This window comes from Cibotium barometz, chromosome 36, assembly GCF_041138505.1.
Source record: "Cibotium barometz isolate CiBa-2024 chromosome 36, ASM4113850v1, whole genome shotgun sequence".
Classification (NCBI taxonomy): Eukaryota; Viridiplantae; Streptophyta; class Polypodiopsida; order Cyatheales; family Cibotiaceae; genus Cibotium; species Cibotium barometz.
The window spans coordinates 18613282-18634292 of record NC_141081.1 but is presented as its reverse complement, the minus strand read 5'-3'; the positions used below and the strand labels follow the sequence as shown (position 1 = coordinate 18634292).

At 41.2% G+C, this 21011-nt stretch overlaps 1 protein-coding gene and 2 long non-coding RNA genes across 4 annotated transcripts in view; 1 reads left to right on the top strand and 2 right to left on the bottom strand.

Annotated features, from left to right (window-relative positions):
- The window catches only part of LOC147617571 (uncharacterized), a 58092-nt gene extending 42272 nt beyond the window's left edge, over positions 1-15820 (top strand). For both annotated transcript variants that reach the window (XM_086775854.1, XM_086775855.1), the window contains exons 6-7: positions 14957-15019; positions 15176-15820. In XM_086775854.1, coding sequence (XP_086631980.1) covers positions 14957-15019; positions 15176-15463 — 351 coding nt within the window. In that variant the 3' untranslated portion in view covers positions 15464-15820. The remainder of the gene's footprint in view (positions 1-14956; positions 15020-15175) is intronic.
- Positions 15821-17559: 1739 nt separating this feature from the next.
- On the bottom strand, positions 17560-18353 carry LOC147617570 (uncharacterized). Its single transcript, XR_015262193.1, has 4 exons — positions 18269-18353; positions 18077-18157; positions 17917-17970; positions 17560-17799 (listed from the first exon to the last, which is right to left on the bottom strand). It is a non-coding gene; the product is annotated as an uncharacterized LOC147617570 (long non-coding RNA).
- A 269-nt stretch (positions 18354-18622) lies between these two features.
- Positions 18623-20186, bottom strand: LOC147617569 (uncharacterized). The gene is made up of 3 exons (XR_015262192.1): positions 20056-20186; positions 19445-19880; positions 18623-19341 (listed from the first exon to the last, which is right to left on the bottom strand). It is a non-coding gene; the product is annotated as an uncharacterized LOC147617569 (long non-coding RNA).
- Between the last annotated feature and the right edge of the window lie 825 nt (positions 20187-21011).

The following is a 21011-nucleotide window of genomic DNA, read 5'->3' as shown; positions in this document are numbered from 1 at the left end:
AGTAGCTTGCCATCCACATACTTAGCCAGGCCATCAGTTCCTCTTGCTTAGAGCAACTTTGGAGTACCTACAGCCACATTGCCTCTAGGAAGAGGAACCGACTCGGGGTAGAGCGTGCCAATGACCTTGTCTTCGTTAGCGCTCGAACTTGCGAATGCTTTGCAAGAGCGTGACCAAGAAGGCAGATCCCTTCACCGAGTGCGAGATGAATCAACAAGAAGAGCAATAAGAGGATGAGGTGCAGGAGCAGCATGCCAACGAGGATGAGAGTGAGGATGAGCTTGATGCTCCTTTGGCGGCACAAGCTATCCATGACCATGAGGCGAGCACTTCACGTGGATGATCATTCATCAATCATGATTCATGGGCCTTACTACTTAGCTCTAGCCTCTAGCCTCTAGCCTCTAGCCTCTAGGCTTTAGCACTTTTTGTCATTGACTCATTTGAGTCCGTCCATGTATTCTGTCTCCTTAAGGCTTAGTCCCGACTCTTGAGTCATGACTCATTTTGTATCTACTTAATTATTAATACAATCAACCGTTAGCGCTTGCACTCTTTGATGAGAGTGAGGATGAGCTTGATGTTCCTTTGGCGGCACAAGCTATCCATGACCATGAGGCGAGCACTTCACGTGGATGATCATTCATCAATCATGATTCATGGGCCTTACTACTTAGCTCTAGTCTCTAGCCTCTAGGCTTTAGCACTTTTTGTCATTGACTCATTTGAGTCCGTCCATGTATTCTGTCTCCTTAAGGCTTAGTCCCGACTCTTGAGTCATGACTCATTTTGTATCTACTTAATTATTAATACAATCAACCGTTAGCGTTTGCACTCTTTGATTGGCGTATTTTGTTTATATGACTCAAAAGCTTACCATTTTAGTGTAAATTTGTGCTCATTTTGATGTACTTCCAAAGTAGAATAAGTGTAGAGTAGAAAAACTTTAAAAAAAGTATTTTTTGAGTGTCGTTCCCTCCCCCGTCCCCGTTCCCTACTTATGGCCGTCCCCCGTTCCGTCCCCGTCCTCCGTTACCGTCCCCCGTCCCTTGTGACTATGAATGGGTTGCATATATACCCCTCTTGCTTCTCCTGCATCAGTGCACTATCCACTGCTTTGTCTGAAGCATCAACATACACATGGAACATTTCATTCTAGTCTGGGGTGGTTACTACAGGTGCAGTTGACACCATTCTCTTTAGCCATTGCAATGCTTTTTGACATTGCGGATTCCATTCATACTTTGCATCTTTCTTGGTAAGTGCATAAAATAGGTTAGCCACATGTGCTAAATATTTTAAAAATCTCGCATGCCACTTAACCTTACCAAGAACATCATGATAGTCGCCACAAAGACACCCCATTCACTGATGAAGGCCATTTTCTCCCTGTCTATTGGCACCATTTTTACCTGGTTGTATCCATTGAATCCATCCAAAAATGAGTACATTTCTTTTCCAGCTACCTCATCCAGCAAAGCGTCCATAAACGGAAGTGGAAAGGGATCCGAGGTAGTTGCGGCATTTAGCTTACGACAGTCCACACAGATTCTGATCTTCATGTTCTTTTTGGGAACTACCACAATTGGGGATATCCAAGCAGCTTTCTCTACTGGCACAATGAAACCTACTCTTAGTAGTCTGTAAGCCTTCAGACATATTAAATGTCTCTGCATGAACTGGCCTTTGAGCAGGTGTTACTGATCCCCTTACATCGGAAAGATCAACATGGACTTTCTGCTTCCCCTTTCTTCTGATAGAGATTCTATTTTTGCCCCAGTTTTGTTTTACTTTGCCATGTCTCAACCAGGGCCTTCCCAATAACACCTGGTGAGGGTCGGGTTTGTTCCGCCACTCTCTGCCTCAAGCTCGACAATTTTGTTGCAAAGGCCTCTATATCCATGTCTTCTTGTGGGAGTTCTCTCATTTGATCACAGAGTTGAGTTGTAGATTTTATCTTGTGGAATCTCCCGAGAAAAGCAGTCATGACCGCTTCATAAGTCTTGAAATGATTGTCTTGATATATTGAAACCCATTCCGTGGCTCTATCTTTGAAGGTGTTCATAAAAGCATCTCTGCGGATTTCACTCAGCTCTGATTCTTCCACATTTCCAAGGTCTGGCCACATACTAGTATTGATCAAACCTCCTTACATGCAGATATACATCTTTCCCTTTCTCTCCTGAGAACATCGAGAAATTTTTGGCTAATGATGCCATGGCTCCCTTGACCTTTTTTTGGGAGTTTTTTTGTTGTGGTTGTTCTTCTTGGTATTGTTGCTCCACCCTTCTTGGGCTTCCTGAATGTGGACTGTGCACAGCTTCTAGCTCTTGGCGCTCCTTTTCTTAGTCCAGATTGTGCTTGAAATTTGACACTCCCTCTTGCTCGTGTGGGTTTGTAGAAGTTTTGGCACTATCTTCTTGGCTGGAACGGTGCGAGACACTCCCAGCTGTTGTGAGCTTCCTAGAGGGTTTCTTGGAAGACATTACTTCTCTCCATCCTCAGGTTCACAATCATGCGGAAGGCATGCCTGAATCCATTTGTACTAGTTGGGTTGTGTGGTGGAAGGTTCCCTGCACTGACTTGCCGAGAAAAGCCCCTCCATGCTATGGCTTCTCCGCAGACTTTTTTAGGAATCTAATTCTAGCAAGATCAATTTGAGCGGAACTAGAACTTTCTCTTTCAGAGTTTCCTTTGCCTAAAGTTGCAGAATGCTACTCAGCGGAGACTTTTCCGCTCCGTCACAATTTTCCAAAAAGGAGAGATTTCCGGCTTAGTTGCGGTAGAGGTTTCCCTCAGCAGGAAGTTTTTCAGCGGAGTTGCGGTAGAGTTTCCTCCAATAGGAAGCTTTCCGGCGGAGATATGGTAAAGTTTTTCTCTAGAAGGAAGTTTTCCTGGGGAGATGTTGTAGAGTTTTCCTCTGGTCGAAATTTTTCTAGCGGATATGCGGTAGAGTTTTTTCCAGCAAGATTACCAGGTGTTTCTCGCTGATCTCCCTCTCAGCGGAATGGCAAGACAACGGTCTAAGGGAACAAACTAGTTCGACAATGCCGTGGGAGGCGTGTAGCCACCCGCTAGAGCTTCTAGAGTGGTCATGGGGACACTCAGAACACCGCTCCGCTTTAGAACTTCACACACTCTCACTCTATACTCACTCTGCTACATAACTCTCTCACTCTCTTTCACATGCACAACATGTTTATTAAAACAGAGACACATCACTCTTATTCAACACATTGCAGAGAGTAGCACAGAGACATAATGAATGGCAACATTTACTCTTTGTTTATTGTATTACTTCTAGAATTATTACAAGATCACTACACAGTAACTGTTGCCATATATATATAGGCAGTGATGTGTGTGAACACACTTAGGACCGCCAGGGCACTTTTTCCCTCTTTAGGAGGTTTTTTCCCCCGGCTTGTATATACGCCCATTATTCTAGGGCTAACTTATCTTTGTACATTGACACAATCTAATACACTTAGTGTTGTGTGCATTCTTGCTTCTTCTTCTCCAAGCTTTGTGTGCTTTCTTGCAACCCTAATTCCAACAATTGGTATCAGAGCAGGCATCGGCTCCCAGGGCTACGCCGCCGGCACCCTCCGACTCACGTTCTCCGATTGAGGTGAGCTTTCACGAGCGCTTGCAGGTCCCTATACTCTGCAAATTAGCCCATAGGTTTCGCGTTCTCAGAATTTGCATCTGAGGTCGTTTCAAGCTCCGTTTTTGCATTTCAAGTTCTGCACAGTGTTTTCGTCATTTTCTGTAGAAATTTCGATAGTGCAGTTTTCTGCAAAAGAGGCATACGTATGGTAACAACTCCGACCGTGGAACATCAACAATAATAAAATCAGCCAAGTCATTAGACTTCAATACAGACTCCATCATTACCTTCCATATGCCATGGTTGGTCCCGTCCAATTGTCGATCCATGGGGAACGTGGGGAGAGTAGGGATCTTCACGTGTTTCTGAGCCATCTCAAGCAAGTCTGCCCCATCGGGGGGGTTACTTTGGTCTTGTGAAGGGAGGGTGGGTGGGAAAAATGATGAAGAAGAGGTTGCAACTAATATGCAAGGTGGCTGTCCAACAGTGATGGCCGCCTTCTACCCAATCTCCAAGTCCCGAACACCCCAAGAGATCTGCAATTAGTACCAAAAAACCAGCCGTCTCGCAAGCTGTTCAAATCTCACGTAAGCTCCAAAGTCTTCAAGAAACAGTCTCGCAAGCTCTCCAATGTCTCCAACCTTCAAGCCACCTGGAGCTCTGATACCATGTCGGAATATGCAACGGATATGAGACAAACTGCTGAGAGCACAACGTAGCAAGACACCAAACGCAAGAGAACTTCCAGCGAGCATGAAGATGAGCAAACGCAAGAGAACTTCCAACGAGCAGGAAAAATGCTGAAGTGTGTGTGGAAGAGAAAACACAGATGAGAGAGAGTGTGGCTGTCTGAACTCTGCACTATATACAGTAGATCTGGTACAATACGCAAACGGAGAGTGTGAGGGGGCAAGGGGCCATATAATATGGCCCCAGGCTGCTGGTCGGCCAGTCTAAAACAGGCTGACATCAGCACATGCTCACGACCAGCACCAGGGGTTCTCATGACTAGAAAAGCCCTGGTCGACCAGGTGCCTGCAGTCGGCCAGGACAACAATTCAGGTCGGGTAGCAAACAGACAAGTCGGCGAGCAACAGAATTAGCCAACATCCCTCCACACCTCAGAAAAAATGGGAAAAATACATGGAGAGTGAGGAAAAATGGGGAAACACCAAAACTGGGCAGGCATAGCCACAGTAGAGGCCTTGGTGTACTGTACAGACATGAGATGACTGCCAACAAAAGTGCCCCCTAGTTATGCCCTGTTCACATGTGGCACTGTAACCATGTAATAAATGCCAATAAATCCCCCCCGTCATGGCAATGTGAACTTGTACAAGGTCGGTAGCAGATCACTTCTTGTAAGAGAGTAGGCCTAAAGCTTTGCGGGGAAAGCTTCAAACTTCTCTCGAGACAATGCCTTTGTTGTGAATGTATCTGCAACATTATCCTGTGTAGATCAATAAGATAATGTGAACTTGTACAAGGTCGGTAGCAGATCACTTCCTGTAAGAGAGTAGGCCTAAAGCTTTGCGGGGAAAGCTTCAAACTTCTCTCGAGACAATGCCTTTGTTGTGAATGTATCTGCAACATTATCCTGTGTAGATCAATAAGATAATGTGATCTCCCTTTATGTATCCTCTCCCCGACATAACGGTAATGAATCTCGATGTGCTTAGTGCATGCATGAAACATTGGGTTTCGTACCATGGCTATAGCACTATGACTGTCAGTGAGTATGGTAGTGGGTGTCTGTTGACTCTCACAAAGATCAGTCATTAATCTCCTCAGTCATACACAATCTACTGTGTGGGCTGTAAAGGCTGCCCTGTACTCAGCCGCCTCACAAGTAGATGTGGCAAACGTGGGTTGCTTTCTGCTCAACCATGATATGCATGAATTCTCCAAAAAGAAACAATTCCCATTGGTGGAGTACCTTGTGTCATAGTCACTAGCCTAGTCTGAATCACTGTAAGCGTGTGACTCCAAGCTACCTCCCCTGGGATATACCAAACCAAAATCCAGGGTGCCCTAAAGATAGCAAAAGATCCTCTTCATTGCTTGCCAATGCTTGTACTTGCTTGGGCTCTGCAAAAATTTGCTACACTGGGAAATGCCAAACTGAATATATGGGCATGTGTTGCATAAGTATATGAGGCAGCCTACAACTTAGTAGTAAACACTCATATCAAAAGGCTCTCCAATATCATACATGCTTAATTTGAGCCCTGGTTCCATTGGAGTAAAAATGGGGTTATGATTGTTGTATATATATCCCGGCATCTATCTGTACAAATTGTATGCCCAAATAGTAATGCAACATCCCCAATCTGTCATCTCAAATGAGGTTTTCAATTCAGCTTTAAAGGCCGAAATTTGTTTTTCATCATTCCGAGTTAGCAACATGTCATCCGCATATAGAATGAGCATTATCAAAGTGCCATGATCCTCTTTCACATAGAGGGTGCTCTCTATGACTATTCCGAAATCCCTGGCTGGTCAAATAAGTACGTATCTTCTCATACCAAGCTTGGGAGCTTGTTTGAGATCATAAAGTGCTTTTTGAAGCTTACATACTTTGCTTTCATGACTAGGCATCTCAAAACCAATGGGCTGATTTACATAAACCTCTTCTTGCAAATCCCCATTGAGAAAAGTTGATTTAATGTCCAACTGATGTACTTTCCATCCATGATGGGTAGCCAATGCAACAACACATCTAATTGTGGCCATACGAGAAGTAGGTGCAAAAGTCTCATCATAATCAATGCTCTTTTTCTAGGCATACCCTTTGGCGACAAGCCTGGCCTTGTACTTGTCAATGGTACCGTCAGACTTTCTTTTCAACTTGTATACCCGCTTTGTGCCAATTGACTTCTTGCCACCAAGTCGCATGTGTTATTTTTATGGATAGAATCCATGTCATTTTGCATGGCTTTTACACCCAATGCTCATCCTCATGAGCCTCTTCAAATGAATCTGACTCATCTACATCACAAAGAGTATTGTTATTTCTCTCAGCAATACGATTTTGCTGAGAAGAGTATGGCATTGTGCGTTGATGCTTTATGCCCTTTTCTGCGAAAAAAGCTTTGAAAGCAATAGACATTGCTGAGAAGAGTATGGCATTGTGCGTTGATGCTTTATGCCCTTTTCTGCGAAAAAAGCTTTGAAAGCAATAGACATGTGTTCCCCCCCTCGATCCGTACAAAGGGTTTGCACTTGATTTTCAGCCTGTGCCATATAATGTTGAAAACATACAAATAAATCAGATTTTGCCTTCAGGGGATATACCCAAGCAAATCTAGAGTAGTCTCATTGATAAAGATTACAAAGTATACATGCTTCCAATCGATGGTGTCCGCATAGGACCACACACATCGTTGTGCACAAGCTATTATTTCCGGACAGCCCTTGTTGATCCTGCTTTTGGGAATGCATTTCTGTGCATTTTACCGAATATGCACCCTTCACATATATGTTTTGGTGGCAGCTCTACCTGCGGCATGTCTTGCACCATTTGATGCTTTTGCAATTGTCAGACTACCATAATTCACATGCCCAAATCTCCAAACTTAGCATGCCACAATTCTGCCTCTTGCATGGCAGGTGCTAGGGTGGAAACCACAAGCACATCATGCTCTCTCCTTTCGAACCTATCAAGCTGGTATAGCCCATGGTACAATGTGTCGGATGTGACTACTACTCTCATGGTCTCTAACTGTTCACCTGTTGCTACACCTGGCCGTACAGGTCTGTACAATGGGTGCACGTCCCGTACATCACCCGTATAGTCCATACTACACCCCTTTATAGTCCCGAATCAATGCTGTACGTCCCATTTTCTGCCCCGTACAGCTGATTGAATTGCTGATTTGCTGTTTTTACTGGTTCAATTGCTTGGATTCAGTTATAGGATTCACTTGCAGATCTTTGGTCGTATTCACATATAAAAAATTACGAGTTTTTACGGAATATTTTGGCTTTGTCAATTCAGCTGCGTTCTATGCTTCTTACTGTGATTATCGGGAAGATCATTACCCACACAGGTGTTGGAACATTTGTTTTGAGCATGTGTCAAAGGTCCGGATGTTGTAACATAGGTTATTATATTTCTGGATAATATGGAGGTCCCCACGGTGAAATACTCCTTGGTAATAAGGGAGAGGTCAGTTCATTCTAGCCATAGTGTGGTGTCGCTTTCTCATATCAGTTTCTTTTACAGTTTTTATTGTGAATGTGGTTGTGGCTATCCATAAGTGTTTACTTTGCAGTATGAGTTAAGTGTGTAATCTCCTTGCTCGAGTTTCACTATGTGCATAGGTGTGCCAATTGGCAGTGATATGGGCTGTTGTCACCAACTTGGACATTTACGAGGATGAAAGGGGTCTGCTGGACTCTCAAAGGGGTAGTCTAGAAGGGCTGAGGAATCTTATGTGTGGTCAAGCTCTATTTGCAGGCTTGATTGTGATTTGTTATATCACGTTAGGTATGGCCATTGTGATCTTTTGCGTCATATGGTGCCATTGAGTCCAAATCACGAAGGCCGATTCATAAGATACCACCTTTGCTTTGAAGGGAAATTTGTTGGGTATTTCAGAGTCTCTTGTGTCATGTATGTCCACCCCATATATGTTGAAATGTGCAATGTAAAATGTGTGAGAGTGAATCAATGAATCTTAGGCTTGAGTACGTGAATGCACCCTAGATGTGCTAGATATTATCTTGAGTGTGTGGATGCCACATAAGATGTGTGAGTGTTGAGAGCCACATAAAAGAATGTGAAAAAAAGAGTGACAAATGGCATGATGATGTGTAAAGTGGGATAAGGCTAGAAGGCTTATATCATTGTATGGTTCATTGTGATATGCAATAGAGCTCGTGTTGAGTGTGCAATCTCTCTCTCTCTCTATCTAGAGTCATGGAGTTTCTTGTGTGGTTTAATCCACCTTAATTGTTATGCTTAATCTTGTGTCTATCACCATGATCAATCCCATATTAGGATTATCAACATGGTATCAGAGCTAGGATGGACTCTTGGTCATGGTACATATCTATGTATAGTTTTCTTGTTTATGAGTTTATTTGATTAAGCATATTTTTCATTCTATGATGAAAAAATTTAGTTCAGTTATTGTCATTAGTATTGCATTTCGAGAGACTCTTGAACCTGCTCAAGAGAGTTGCAAATGGGAGTTTTGGAACATGGAGAGCCCGCTCATATAAGGACTTTCAGAGCAAGTATGAAGACTGGAGTCTTCGGTGTCAACAAGGAAGCTGCCAAGGAGACAAAGGTGTATCAAGAAGGTTGGTTTTGTGAGTTTTGTTTCCTCATGAAATTTTGGAAAAGGGTTGCTATTTTGGGATGTGTGAATCCCTTAGTACCTTGCAATTTATCAAGGATGTGAGGTGCATGTTTGTTCATGTGAAAACAAGCAATTATGGGCTGGATGGAGTCCAAGTGGAGTTGATTGTGCTCACTAATTTGCTTATGAAAGATGAGTTGGTTGTGGATGCTAGTGGAGCATTCATTTTTCTGACTTATGCAACTATGGTTTTATTTGAGAGACCATGTGAAAAGCACCCTTGAATGGATGCATGCATTGAAGGAAAAGATGTAGATTTGGAGCTCATGAAGGCCATGTCAATGGTCATGGAAGACCTCGACTTGGAGGTCTTGAAGAGGCAAAAAATCTCGCAGCAAAGAGAGCTGTGTTTTTGAGCTCATTTGAGAGTTCATGGTAGTCATGAGTTGACTACAAGACCCTCAAGGAGGAGGTTGTGGAGGCTCTGATCTACTACAAGTTGTAGTGGTAAACAAACCTACAAGAAGGTTGAGTGATTATCTTCTTCAAGCAAAGCTATAACACAAAGGAAAGTTCTTCAGTGAGAGCTAAAAGCAAATATAGCAGCTATTAAAGACAATGTAGCCATATATGATGTCATGGTACTCGAACACAATCAACACCAGGCTAGAAGACGACAGATGGTAGTCGCTCTAGCAAGAGGGCTCGAAAGAAATGGCTGTTGGAGCAGTTATGGCGGTGAGAAACTGCAGTAGCAGGCAGCAGACGGAAAACAGTGTGCGTAGTGTGGAGCAGGCGGACTTCACACAGCAACAACGAGGCACAATGACTCATAGAAATCTAAAGCAAAGAGAGTCAGCAACCCCTCCAGTGCACATGCGATGATACACAAAAGCAATCGTCAGTACAAGGTAGCCGATGGTGAGCAAGGAATCCCAGAAGGCCACGAAGAAAGTTTTTATTATTATTTAAATGCTGAATCAACAGTTGCACTGTAAGCGTGTGATAAAGCAAGCGGCTTAGGCTGCTATGCAGGTAGAGAGTAAATATTGGCACTGAAAAGGTCGTTGAGGTAGATGATGGAGTTGAAGGAGAGCCCGTCACAAGTGGCGGTTCAATATGTAGAGGAAATGGTGCTCCCATGAGACAACAAAGTAACGAAGCCATTAGAAGCAAGAGAAAGCATTGGGAAGAATGGCAGAGCGCAACAACAAGCGAATGACAGCAGAGCAGCTGGATGCGAGCAGAGGTTCACAAATTTCTTTAATTAAAAAAAAAACAAGGATAACGCGTTCACACACGCTCTTTTAAACACTTAAAACCTTGTTCACATGCTATGAGAGTATCTTTGTATATTTTTTTGGTAATGTCCTTTACCAATGAGTTTTCATATGGGTTCTCTGCTTGGCTTTGGCCAAAATGTTTGTTATATTTTCTCTCTTGAGTGCCTAAAATAGCGGGCAAATATCGGCTTGTAAAAATGAAGCCGTGGAAATTGTTTTAACCAAGTCTTGGATTTTGTGGGTACCCTGGCCTTGCTTGCACGCATAAAAAGGATTGTATTTTCTCTCACCCAGATTTATGAGGGTCCCCTGCCTGAGACCATGGGTGCTTGAAATGGTTTGTAAATATTGTGTGCGTTGAGTTGTGCATGCATAGGCGTCGCACTACATGGGTTTGTTCTCACTTGAACATTTATGTTGAAATTGGACTGAGTGGTTCCGCTATGAGCAAGTGGGCTCAAAATGACTTCGTGTCTAGGTTGGCTAGGCACATGCACACACACTTGTTGAACACTCCAATTTGCATTGAGGGGGAGTGTTGAGATTGGTAATGCTAAATTGTTGGGAGTGAGAGGTAAGTTGATCAAATTGATTGGAGAGATTGTATGCACACACCCAAGTTTACATTGAGGAGGGGTGTTGAAATATGCAATGTAAAATGTGTGAGAGTGAATCTTATATTTGAGTATGTTATCGCACCCTAGAGCCACATAAAAGAATGTGGAAAAGGTAAGGCTAGAAGGCCTATCATTGAATGGTTCATTGTGATATGCAATAGAGATCTTGTATTGAGTGTGCAATCTTTCTCTCTCTCTCTAGTCATGGAGTTTCTTGTGTGGTTTAATCCACCTTAATTCTTATCCTTAATCTTGTGTCTATCACCATGATTAATCCCATATTAGGATTGTCAACAATATACCTGTCAGTATGTGTGTAACCATCTATATGTTTTTATATAGGTGTGGATGCCTATTTAGGTGTGAACACCCCATGTATGTGTTAGTGTGCCTATATGTGTAAAAACGCCCACCTATCTAGATAAGATAAGTGTGTGCCACGTGTCATGTCCCCATATGTGAGTGTGATTTGTGTGAGTCAAAAGATAAGGTTTGCAACCTAAGAAAGTATGTACTTGGTGTACTTCAAATCATATCAAGTAATCCAATACTCATTGAGTTGTGCAAACACATTGTTTTCTCTTCTTTTTCTATCTCTGCACACTCCACTATGGAGCTCTACCCTCTGTAGTCTTGCAACTTCAATGCTCTGGGAATAGTTTCCTTTCACCTTCACCGGCCTGACGCCGAGGGACTACAGGTTTGCCGAGTTCTTCCTCCATGCCTCGTGAGGAAAGAACTCAATTATTGTAGCTTTGAAGCCTCCCAAGTTCAACGGCCTGATCTACGAGATGTAATGGCAGCAAGTGGTTGCAATGTTTTCCAACTCAAGTACTTTGATAGATACCACCCTCTTGTGGTGGGAAGGTCACCTAAGGCACCACTCCGTTACTTGCTGGAATGATTGCCCACAAGGCGGTCTTGAAGTAGGGAGCTAGGCGGCAATGGGAGCGCTTTGCCCAAAAGCAAGGTGAGCAAGTAACCGACCACTTGGCATGTTTCTGGAGGTTCTGCTAGGACCGCCCGATGGTCTAAGCAGGTTGAGTGTTTTGTGGATGGCTTGAAACTGTCCTCGCACACAAACATTCGTGCACATTGGCCCCGTGATCTCTCAAACACAGTTTGTCCTGTACGACCCTTGAAACACAAGAGAAAAGAGTCCCATGCTTGGGACTCACCTCTGAAAGTCCAGCAGTAGAAGGGAAAGGAGATTCCTAGAGTAGGACGTGTTAAGGCCATGGATCTTTGAGATTTTAGGCCCACACAGGTGGAGGGATGATATCTGCAAAGTTGTGAGGCCAGGATGGATCCATAGTTATTACGACCCCCCCAAACAACAACAACACGTGCGAGCCATTGCCACATATTTCTTCCGCTCTCTTCGCACGAGTGTCCCCCTGTCCTCTCAGGTGCTGGACACATGTGAGCATGTTTGGCGGCACTCTAAACTTTCCTGTTGACGCCCTTTACTACAGAGGAGCTTGCACGAGTGTTTCTTCCGCTCTCTTCGCATGAGTGTCCCCCTGTCCTCTCAGGTGCTGGACACATGTGAGCATGTTTGGCGGCACTCTAAACTTTCCTGTTGACACCCTTTACTACAGAGGAGCTTGCAAAGGCACGGCACTCCCCAGGGGAAAATGCCTGGGAGAAGATGGGTTTCCGGTTTCCTTATTTCTTCAGCATTGGATCTCATGGAAGGTGGCTTCAAAGCTTCCTTCAATGAGATTATGACCACGGGATCCATGTCGAAGAGGCTGTCAGAGGGATTGATCCATTTGCTTCCCAAGGAGGGTGACGACATATTGGAGATTCGGTAGTGGAGGCCCATTAACCTTTCCTCCCTGATCGGATTCATGCCACACAGACGGGTTTCGTCCGGGATCATTAGACAATATCTTCACTTTTGGAAGGCGACCACTTCAGCCAAGTTGAGGTAGCAGAATCTTTTTGTTCTCCTTCTCCATTTTGAGAAAGCCTATGATAGGGTAGACTGGGGCTTTCTTGAGGGGCGATGTGCCTGATGGGATTTCCCGAGGAGTGGGTGCAAGGTGTTTGTGGGCTCTATTTGGCTTCACACAGTCATGTCCTCATTTAGGGAGCCAGAGGCGATAGATTTTTGTAGGGCTATCCACTGGCACCTTATCTATTTTTGTTTGTTGCCCAGACCATGAGCAGGGCTCCAGGGGCTACGTCTTCCATGTGCAGAAGTTGTTGCTTGATTTAGAGTTTGCCAATGACACAGTAACATACCTATCCAGAGATGAGGAGAATCTCCAGAGATTCCCTGAGGCGATAGAGATCTTATGGCGTGCATCCGGAGTGCAGATAACTTGATACAAGTCGTGTGGATTCTGACTTGGCTCATTGCCTGCCCCAACTTCAAGGCCAATTGAGGCTTTTCAATGGATCCGGACTGGCATTCCAATTCGCTATCTTGGATGTCATGTTGGTATCGACATCTCCCTAGAGCAACAGCTAGCCCCTCTTCTTGTGAGCATTCCAAAGAAGTTGTTATACTGGCGTTCAACCAGGCTTTCCTTAGCTTCTCGGGTCGTGGTGGCAGACTAGGTTCTTCTCGCCACCATGTGGTACATCACCTCTTGCTGGGCCTTATCACGGCTTTGCATTGGTTAGGTTGAGCGGTTGATCTGCAACTTTCTTTGGGCTGGTAGCGAAACAGGAGGGGCAAGTTGATAGTTCTGGGTGGGCAGCCCTGGAAGGACTTCCGTCCCAGCGCATTGTCCTTGGGATTTCCCAAAGGCACAGGAGGTAACAGGTTCTTTGCCTCTTCGCAATGAACATATTTGTGGAGATCCAGTTTGTTACGAGTTGCTTGGTCCATGGAGGTGAAGCCGATGATTTTGTAGGAGGATGGCACGGCTTGGGTGCTTGGGGGCTGTCACACAACCATGTCACTGCCATCCTTTCGGCTGAGGTTCTAGCAACTCTAGAGACCTTGTTGATCCCCATGGACCAGAGTTGGAAGCTCGTTGGAGCATCACAGCCTGGTATATTTGGTGAGCATGCTGCAATGCGGCTATGGAGGGCATGGTAACACCAACACCCCCCGCTCCCCCCTCCCTCCCTCCCTCCGTCCCTCTTCCCCTTTCCTTTCCCTCCCGGCAGACCATCTGATTTATCTAGACAGAAACCATTCGTACCTCTGACACCGATAGGAGTACCTTCCAAGGTGGTTCTCAGGTTGTGCAGAGCATCGTGCAGCTTACTTCGGTTAGGCAACGACCAGGAGCAAAGCTTTTCTAGTACATCCTTACAAGAATCTGGGTTTCCTCTTTGAGGAGAAGAGAAGTATTGGGGCTGCATGAAATAGCACATGGCATATTTCCTTGAAATGGAAGCTTGCATGGAATTAGCTGAGTCTTCTCTGCCTTTCAGCTCTAGCTCACTGAGATCTTATTTATGTACCAATGTTTTACAGTAGCCTACCTGGCAAAGATCTTTTCCAGTCAGGTCTAAAGAACGTTCATTCATCAGCTCGGCCTTATGGTTTGTACGGAGGTGTACAGGAAGCATAAATCCTTAGCATGGCAACTTCACTTTTCGCTAACATAATTGCTATACCTTTATCACCAAAATACAACTGGTGGATAAACAACAAATGGCAGTGATGTGACAGTGCGAAATGCTTTTGTTGGCTAGTCTAGGCAATCAACCTTTCCCATGGTGGTTATCAACTCTTGAGCTTTTCTGGCTGCTATTCTAGTGGCTTAGTGTCTCCATTATCACACAATTTACTTCTGCCATTTTGGTGGCATGGTGATGACTAAATACACAGGCAACATGAATACGACTTCACACAATTTACTTCTGCCATTTTGGTGGCATGGTGATGACTAAATACACAGGCAATACGAGCTTTAAACTTCGACCTCCAATTTCAAGAGCCCAACTCCATCCTCTTCTGAGTTAACCTAGCTAACCCTAGAACCCACTCTGCGGTAAGTGATGATTCAATTTATTGCATTTGCACCAGACTCTTGGATACATGTCACATACAACCGCGGGAGGCTTGGGGGGCGCCTATAAACTTTGTCTATAAAATGCAGGTATATCAATTTTATCTATAATATGCAGGTATAAATTATCGATGAGCTGAAATGAATGCATGTGATACTGCAGATCGGAAACCTTGAGAAAATGATAATCGAGTTGACAAGTCAGATACAAGAGCTTCAGATAAAGGTATGTGGTTCATCTTCTCAACGAAAAGCGATAGATTCTGATTGAGCTCAAGTAAATCCAATGATAGTTCACTATAAACTGTAAACCCATATAAAAAACCATTGTTTACAGTCCAAAACAGGTACTTAATTCTTTTTGAATCTCGGTTGTGAATAGGTTGAAGCGAACGGCAAGCAGACCCTCTCTAGAAAAGATTTGCAAATGAGAGGTCAATCTGGACACAAGCACGAGATGGGCGGAAAAAAGTATCCGCCACCGGAATATGTGGAAGCTAAAATGGAAAATCCACCAGGAAAGAGCGTTTCTCAGGTCTCCGTCAATCAATGTAGCCGTGTGAATTCTCATAAATTGGAGGCGGCCTGCTTTATTAAAAAAAAGCATGTAGCAAGAAACCACAGGGCTGCAAACGGTTCCGAGCTTCCGAGGGCATCATCAGTTAAATAGCAAGTTTGTGGAGTATATGCATTGAACCTGGAGAAATCGATTTGTAACATACGTGTAGTCATAGCATAAAACGAAGCTACTTCAAAAGTTTTGCGCAACACCACCTTCCTGAACTGAATTTCTCAATAAGCAAGATATCACACTTGCGAGTTGAAGCCTTTACCTTGGAACCGCCAGCAAGGGTTACTTAAGTTTCCAGTGTATATTTTATTTCACTCCTAGGGCCATTCGAATATATATTCACAATACGAGGTATACATTCAAAACTTGCAAAGCATATAAAATATGGACATGTAACATCTCCATTTTCACTTGTAAATTTTATTTCCTCAATTTTGAAAAAACTGCAAAATTGAAGCATGTTAGTTATATTTTAGCTCAAAACTTTGCAAACTCTCAAGAAAAATGATTTATTGAGAAAAATGTTTTTCTGTGAACATTGTTTCGTTTGTTTTTTTACATATCGAGGTCAGATTCCAAACTTGGTCAAACTTCTCTAAGTAGTCATCAACCTTGAGATGTCAATTGGCTTGGTTTGGCTTGATTTAGGTCTCTAGGTGCTACATTCATGGCAACCGCAACCCCCTTTTGCATTTCAGCAAATGGCCTCATAAACTTTTGTCCCTAGGTTTGGAGTTTCAACTTTCATGCCCCCATAGGGTTGAGCTGTGCAATTTCCAATGACACCGATCTTACAATTTCATGGATCTTACAACTTCACGGCTTTAAGGATGCAAGGGGTAGTGATTGAGGATACAGTAGGTGCTTTCTCTTACGATAGGGTTGGAAGACTTTTCCCTGCATTCCTTGCTCCTCATCCGAATAGAGGGAGAAACTAAGACTTTGTTCCACAGTGAAGGAAATGTCCAAGGTGGTACTCATGCTTGCTTGCCTACCCTTGATGGTGCAACAAAACCAATAGCCACAAGAAGAAGTGATAGGGCTACTTAGCTAGGGCATTCCCAACTTGGTGTATCAATGCCCAGAGGTTAGAAAATTGTGGCGGGCGGAAAAAAATGAGGGTTCACATCTAGCCCTCGTCTAAGGATGCCACGAATGAAATTCGTGATTAGCCTCTTCTCATGAGTATTGGATGCTGATGAGTATGAATATATGTATTTGAATGTAATAATGAAAAATGTGCCACCACTGGTGACGATAGCTGCTGCTGCTATCAAGGTGCACATACCATTTTTGATTTTGAGCACTGACATTTGGTGTAAAACTCCTCGCATGTCTCATTGCTGGCTAAACATAATAATTCTTGGCTTGTGAAATTGAAATCCTATTACGAGTAGTTGTGAGTTCTTTTTAATGTTAAGTGAGCACTTGCAATTGATGTTGTTAATAAAGTGAGCACCTATAATTTTTTGATGTAATGAGCTGAGCACCTACATTTTTTTTATGTTAGTAAAGTGGGCACCTACAAGGCACTTTTGTTCATTCTCTCTCTATATAGTTTAAAAAAACCATTCACTAGATATAAATGAGCATATCTAGGAAAAGTGCAAACTAGAGAAAATGAAACACTTTCCTAGATAGCTAACTAGGAAATACAATGCATGGATTTTTCTATATAGGAAAATTTATCTATATAGTACAAAATTTCCTATATAAAAAATTTTCCTACAAAGGAAAAAAATTTCCTATGTAGGAAGATTTTCTCTATATAGAAAAATTTGCTTACATAGGAAATCTTTTCTTATATATGTAAATTTATCTATGTAGAGAAATCCATGCATTGTATTTTTTAGGTAGCCTATCTAGGAAACTGTTTCATTTTTCCTAGTTTGCACTTTTCCTAGATATCCTTATTTGTATCTAGGAAATTATATAGTGAATCCATTGTATCTCTATATAGAGAATGCTTAGTAGCTTAATCTCTAGATAGTTCTATGAATCGTGCTAATATACTTACAACATAATAGATTAAGTAGTTCTATAAAGCATTATAAAGTATAAATCTCTTTATTTATCAAAGATTAAGCAAAAAAGTCTTGCATATTTAAAAAGAGAGCCAAAAGTAGTCAACATACATCATGTTCAAAATAAATAGTACTTCAAGATTATCTAAATGTCATAGGATTATGCCTACATCTTCTAAACTAATAGGTGTGGATTGTGCATTGAATTTGACTTTCTTAATGCACAATGTCACGAATCATAATGTCACTCCCAAGCTTTTTCGTATCCTTTGAGTAGTTTTTGAAACTAATATTCTCCTTCTTTAGATTGACATATGTACTCTTGAGAGAAAACTACATGTCTTCGATTGTATGCACTCTCATGTACTTTAATAAGACTGTCTCCATATCCTCCTCTGAAATGTGGCTCACCTACATTCATGATAATAAAATATATAAAATTTTAAAGCATGTTCAATTTACCTAAATAAAAAGATTCAAAATAATAAACTTATAAATGATAAATTTCTCTAATATAATATCACTTACTTGTAAAGGTTCACATGATGCCTCTACATTTGATTTTTCAATGTGTTCTAAATCCTATTTGAAATAACAAAATCAAACCTATCATGTTAAAAATAGAAAAATCAAATCCATTACGTTAAATATAGGAGAATCATAACATTATACATCTATCTAACAATACCTTTAAAATGGTTCTTGGTATAATATTTTCACCCTTTTGGTGACTTCTTTCTTCCAAGTGAGTTTTTTTCTTCTCACTTACCTTTAGAACAAGCCAAAAACTAGCATTAATAATCACAACAGTAAAAAGAGAAAGAGAAAAAAATTAGGAGTACAAAGAGATAGTAGTAAAGTTTTGTAAGTTTTGCATTACCTTTCTCTTTCTTTGACTTTTTCTTGAAACCTCATTCGTATACTTAGCCAAATTCAACATTGGATCCTACAAGTACAACAAAATATTAGAAGAAATATTGACAACTTATCACATATACAAAGAAAAACTTAACCAAACCATGTCTTCACTTGTCATATATACTCTCGCTTCTTGATTTCTTATGGCTCTCACTCTTTTTGATGTATCATGATGTAGTAGCTCAGTAAAGGAATAATTATTCTCCTCCATTGTTGTATTATAAGAATCCTGGTTTATAAGATGTTATTAAAATCACATAGAATTCAAAAAATAGTAATCTTAAAATTAAATCATTATGTGGACTAATAGAAATACACCTCATCGACGGATATATAATCCTGCAACTCTCCAAACCTCTTTGTCCCAAATATAAAGTTATCCATCTATATAGAAGAGCATACGTTTAATACAAAACCAAAAGAAATCCTACTTAGAATAAAATCAATTATATAATACACTTTCATTCTCTATAGGTTGATCATTTTTTATCACATCAATGTAAGGAGAGCTAGCTTGAAGCTCAAAGTTTGTCTATAAAGTTCACATTAGTAACAAAATCTTTTAAACAAAACGTTCAAAACATGTAAAACATTGCATAACTTACTATGCATGATTCAAAGAAAAAACCATTATACATTCTCCTTATGATACATCTTTCTAGCTCTTACCTCTTCATAAGAATGATTGATTATATGCTTGAAGATTGAGTATTGGCTTTAAGACCCCATGACATGTAAAATAACATAAAGTTAAAACTAGAACCACATAAATATATAATATAAACATACCCATGTAAAAAAGATGCTTACGTAGGAAAAGAAAATATCAAGTTTAGTTATGAACTATGTATTAAGCTTCTTAAATCATAATGCATATAATATTTATACACACACACACACATAGAGTTGAAGCATACAATTTATGGTCAAAAAAACTATAAAATATACTTACATGAAGTGATGAGAGCTAGCATCCATGTCATTACTTGCTTCATCTATGGATTGAGTCATCTCTTGTGCTTTTAATGTATCCTTCTATCAAACACAAAATGTTAAATGCATTAGATTAGTTTTAAAATTATCAATCCAATTATTAGTTTCTAAAAGAGCATTCATAAGCATAAACATTAACACTTACATTGTCCTTGATACTCTTCTTCTTATTGTACTTTCTATTTGCTTGTCTACCTGAGACCCACCATCTATAGATATCTTCCTCCAACCAAACATATTCAGCTCCAATGAACTTTAGAGTTGCAATCTCATCTGATTATGCTCACAAATAATTCTCTTGATCTTTTCTTGTGCCTCTTTGTTATGGCGAAGATCTTTAGGAGTCTCAACTCCATTAAACCACCTTCGTACAAGGCGGTAGTTGCCAAGCAAAATGGCATGTTGATCCTTGAAGCATTTCTCTAATAATTCTTTCCCATAGAGCTTGTTTTGGTCACTACTCACCAATCTAGGTGCTCGAAACACCTCATCATATGTAGGTGTAGGACTAACACCTACTAAGACTTGTTGGCCAAGAGCATGTGAATAAGGAGGTTCCTTATCTTTAATCTCCCCATTGCCTGCATAACCATATGACATAGAAAACAATTTGCATAACATGCATAAACCAATTACAAACACACTAGTATATCTTTATATATAAAAGATTACAACATTTAAGATCGTTAAAGCGTGTATACCTTTAAGATTACATATTTAAGATTACAACATTTAAGATCGTTAAAACGTGTGTACCTTCCTTTGAGGTTGGAGAACTTTGAATATCCTTTATGATTGTGCTCATGAGACCCAAGAAATTTTTATCTTCACACATCATTTTCTTTAGCATTGCTTGCATGTCCACATTCATAGTTGCCATCTCCAACCTACATAAATTCAATCCAAGGAGAACATATTACATGTAAGCACATCAAATGAAAACTGTAACGAATAAAATGACATAAGATAAAAAACACCCATTGTACTTATTAACATACCAACGATTCATAGAGTTGCTTAAGTTCCAAAAGTACCCTTGATGAGAAACTGAGCTACGATTGCCATATGATTGGAACTACCTTTGCTTCTCCCTCTATTATCATGCTCCTTGTTTTGATAACTTTCCATTTATCATTAAAATCAATACACATAACCACAATCCTTCCAATCATTGTCCTCCATTTCTACCTTCCATCTCTTTTCTTGATTATGCATCATTTTTAACCATGCTACTTTCACTTGTTTTGTTGGGTAACTCACTACTCTAATAACTTCATATTTTAGATCAGTTGAGGAGCATAATACATCAAAATTCGGCTTCAACTGAACAATATCATTCACCTCTAGCCAAGGTGGAATGAATCCAACATAGCTTGCTAGCTGAATCAAGCGTGTTCTCAATCTTAGGTCTTTTATCTCATATACGATGACTTTTTTGCCATGTTGAAAGGGAATAAACTTATGAAGTAAAGAACTAATAGGCCTTATGCAATCCCATGTGTATGGCAAATACACATTTTGTAACACACTCATGCCAGTGGTATAATCAACATCTAGCCTTTCAAATCCTCCCTCAACCACAATACATTGTTTGTAGTAGTAGTTAGCTCCAAAAAATAGCCTTAAATCATTACACTGAAATGAGAAAAGAGATGTTATGCATGCTTTCCAATATCCCACCATGGAGACTAATGTTACATCTTCATCACATT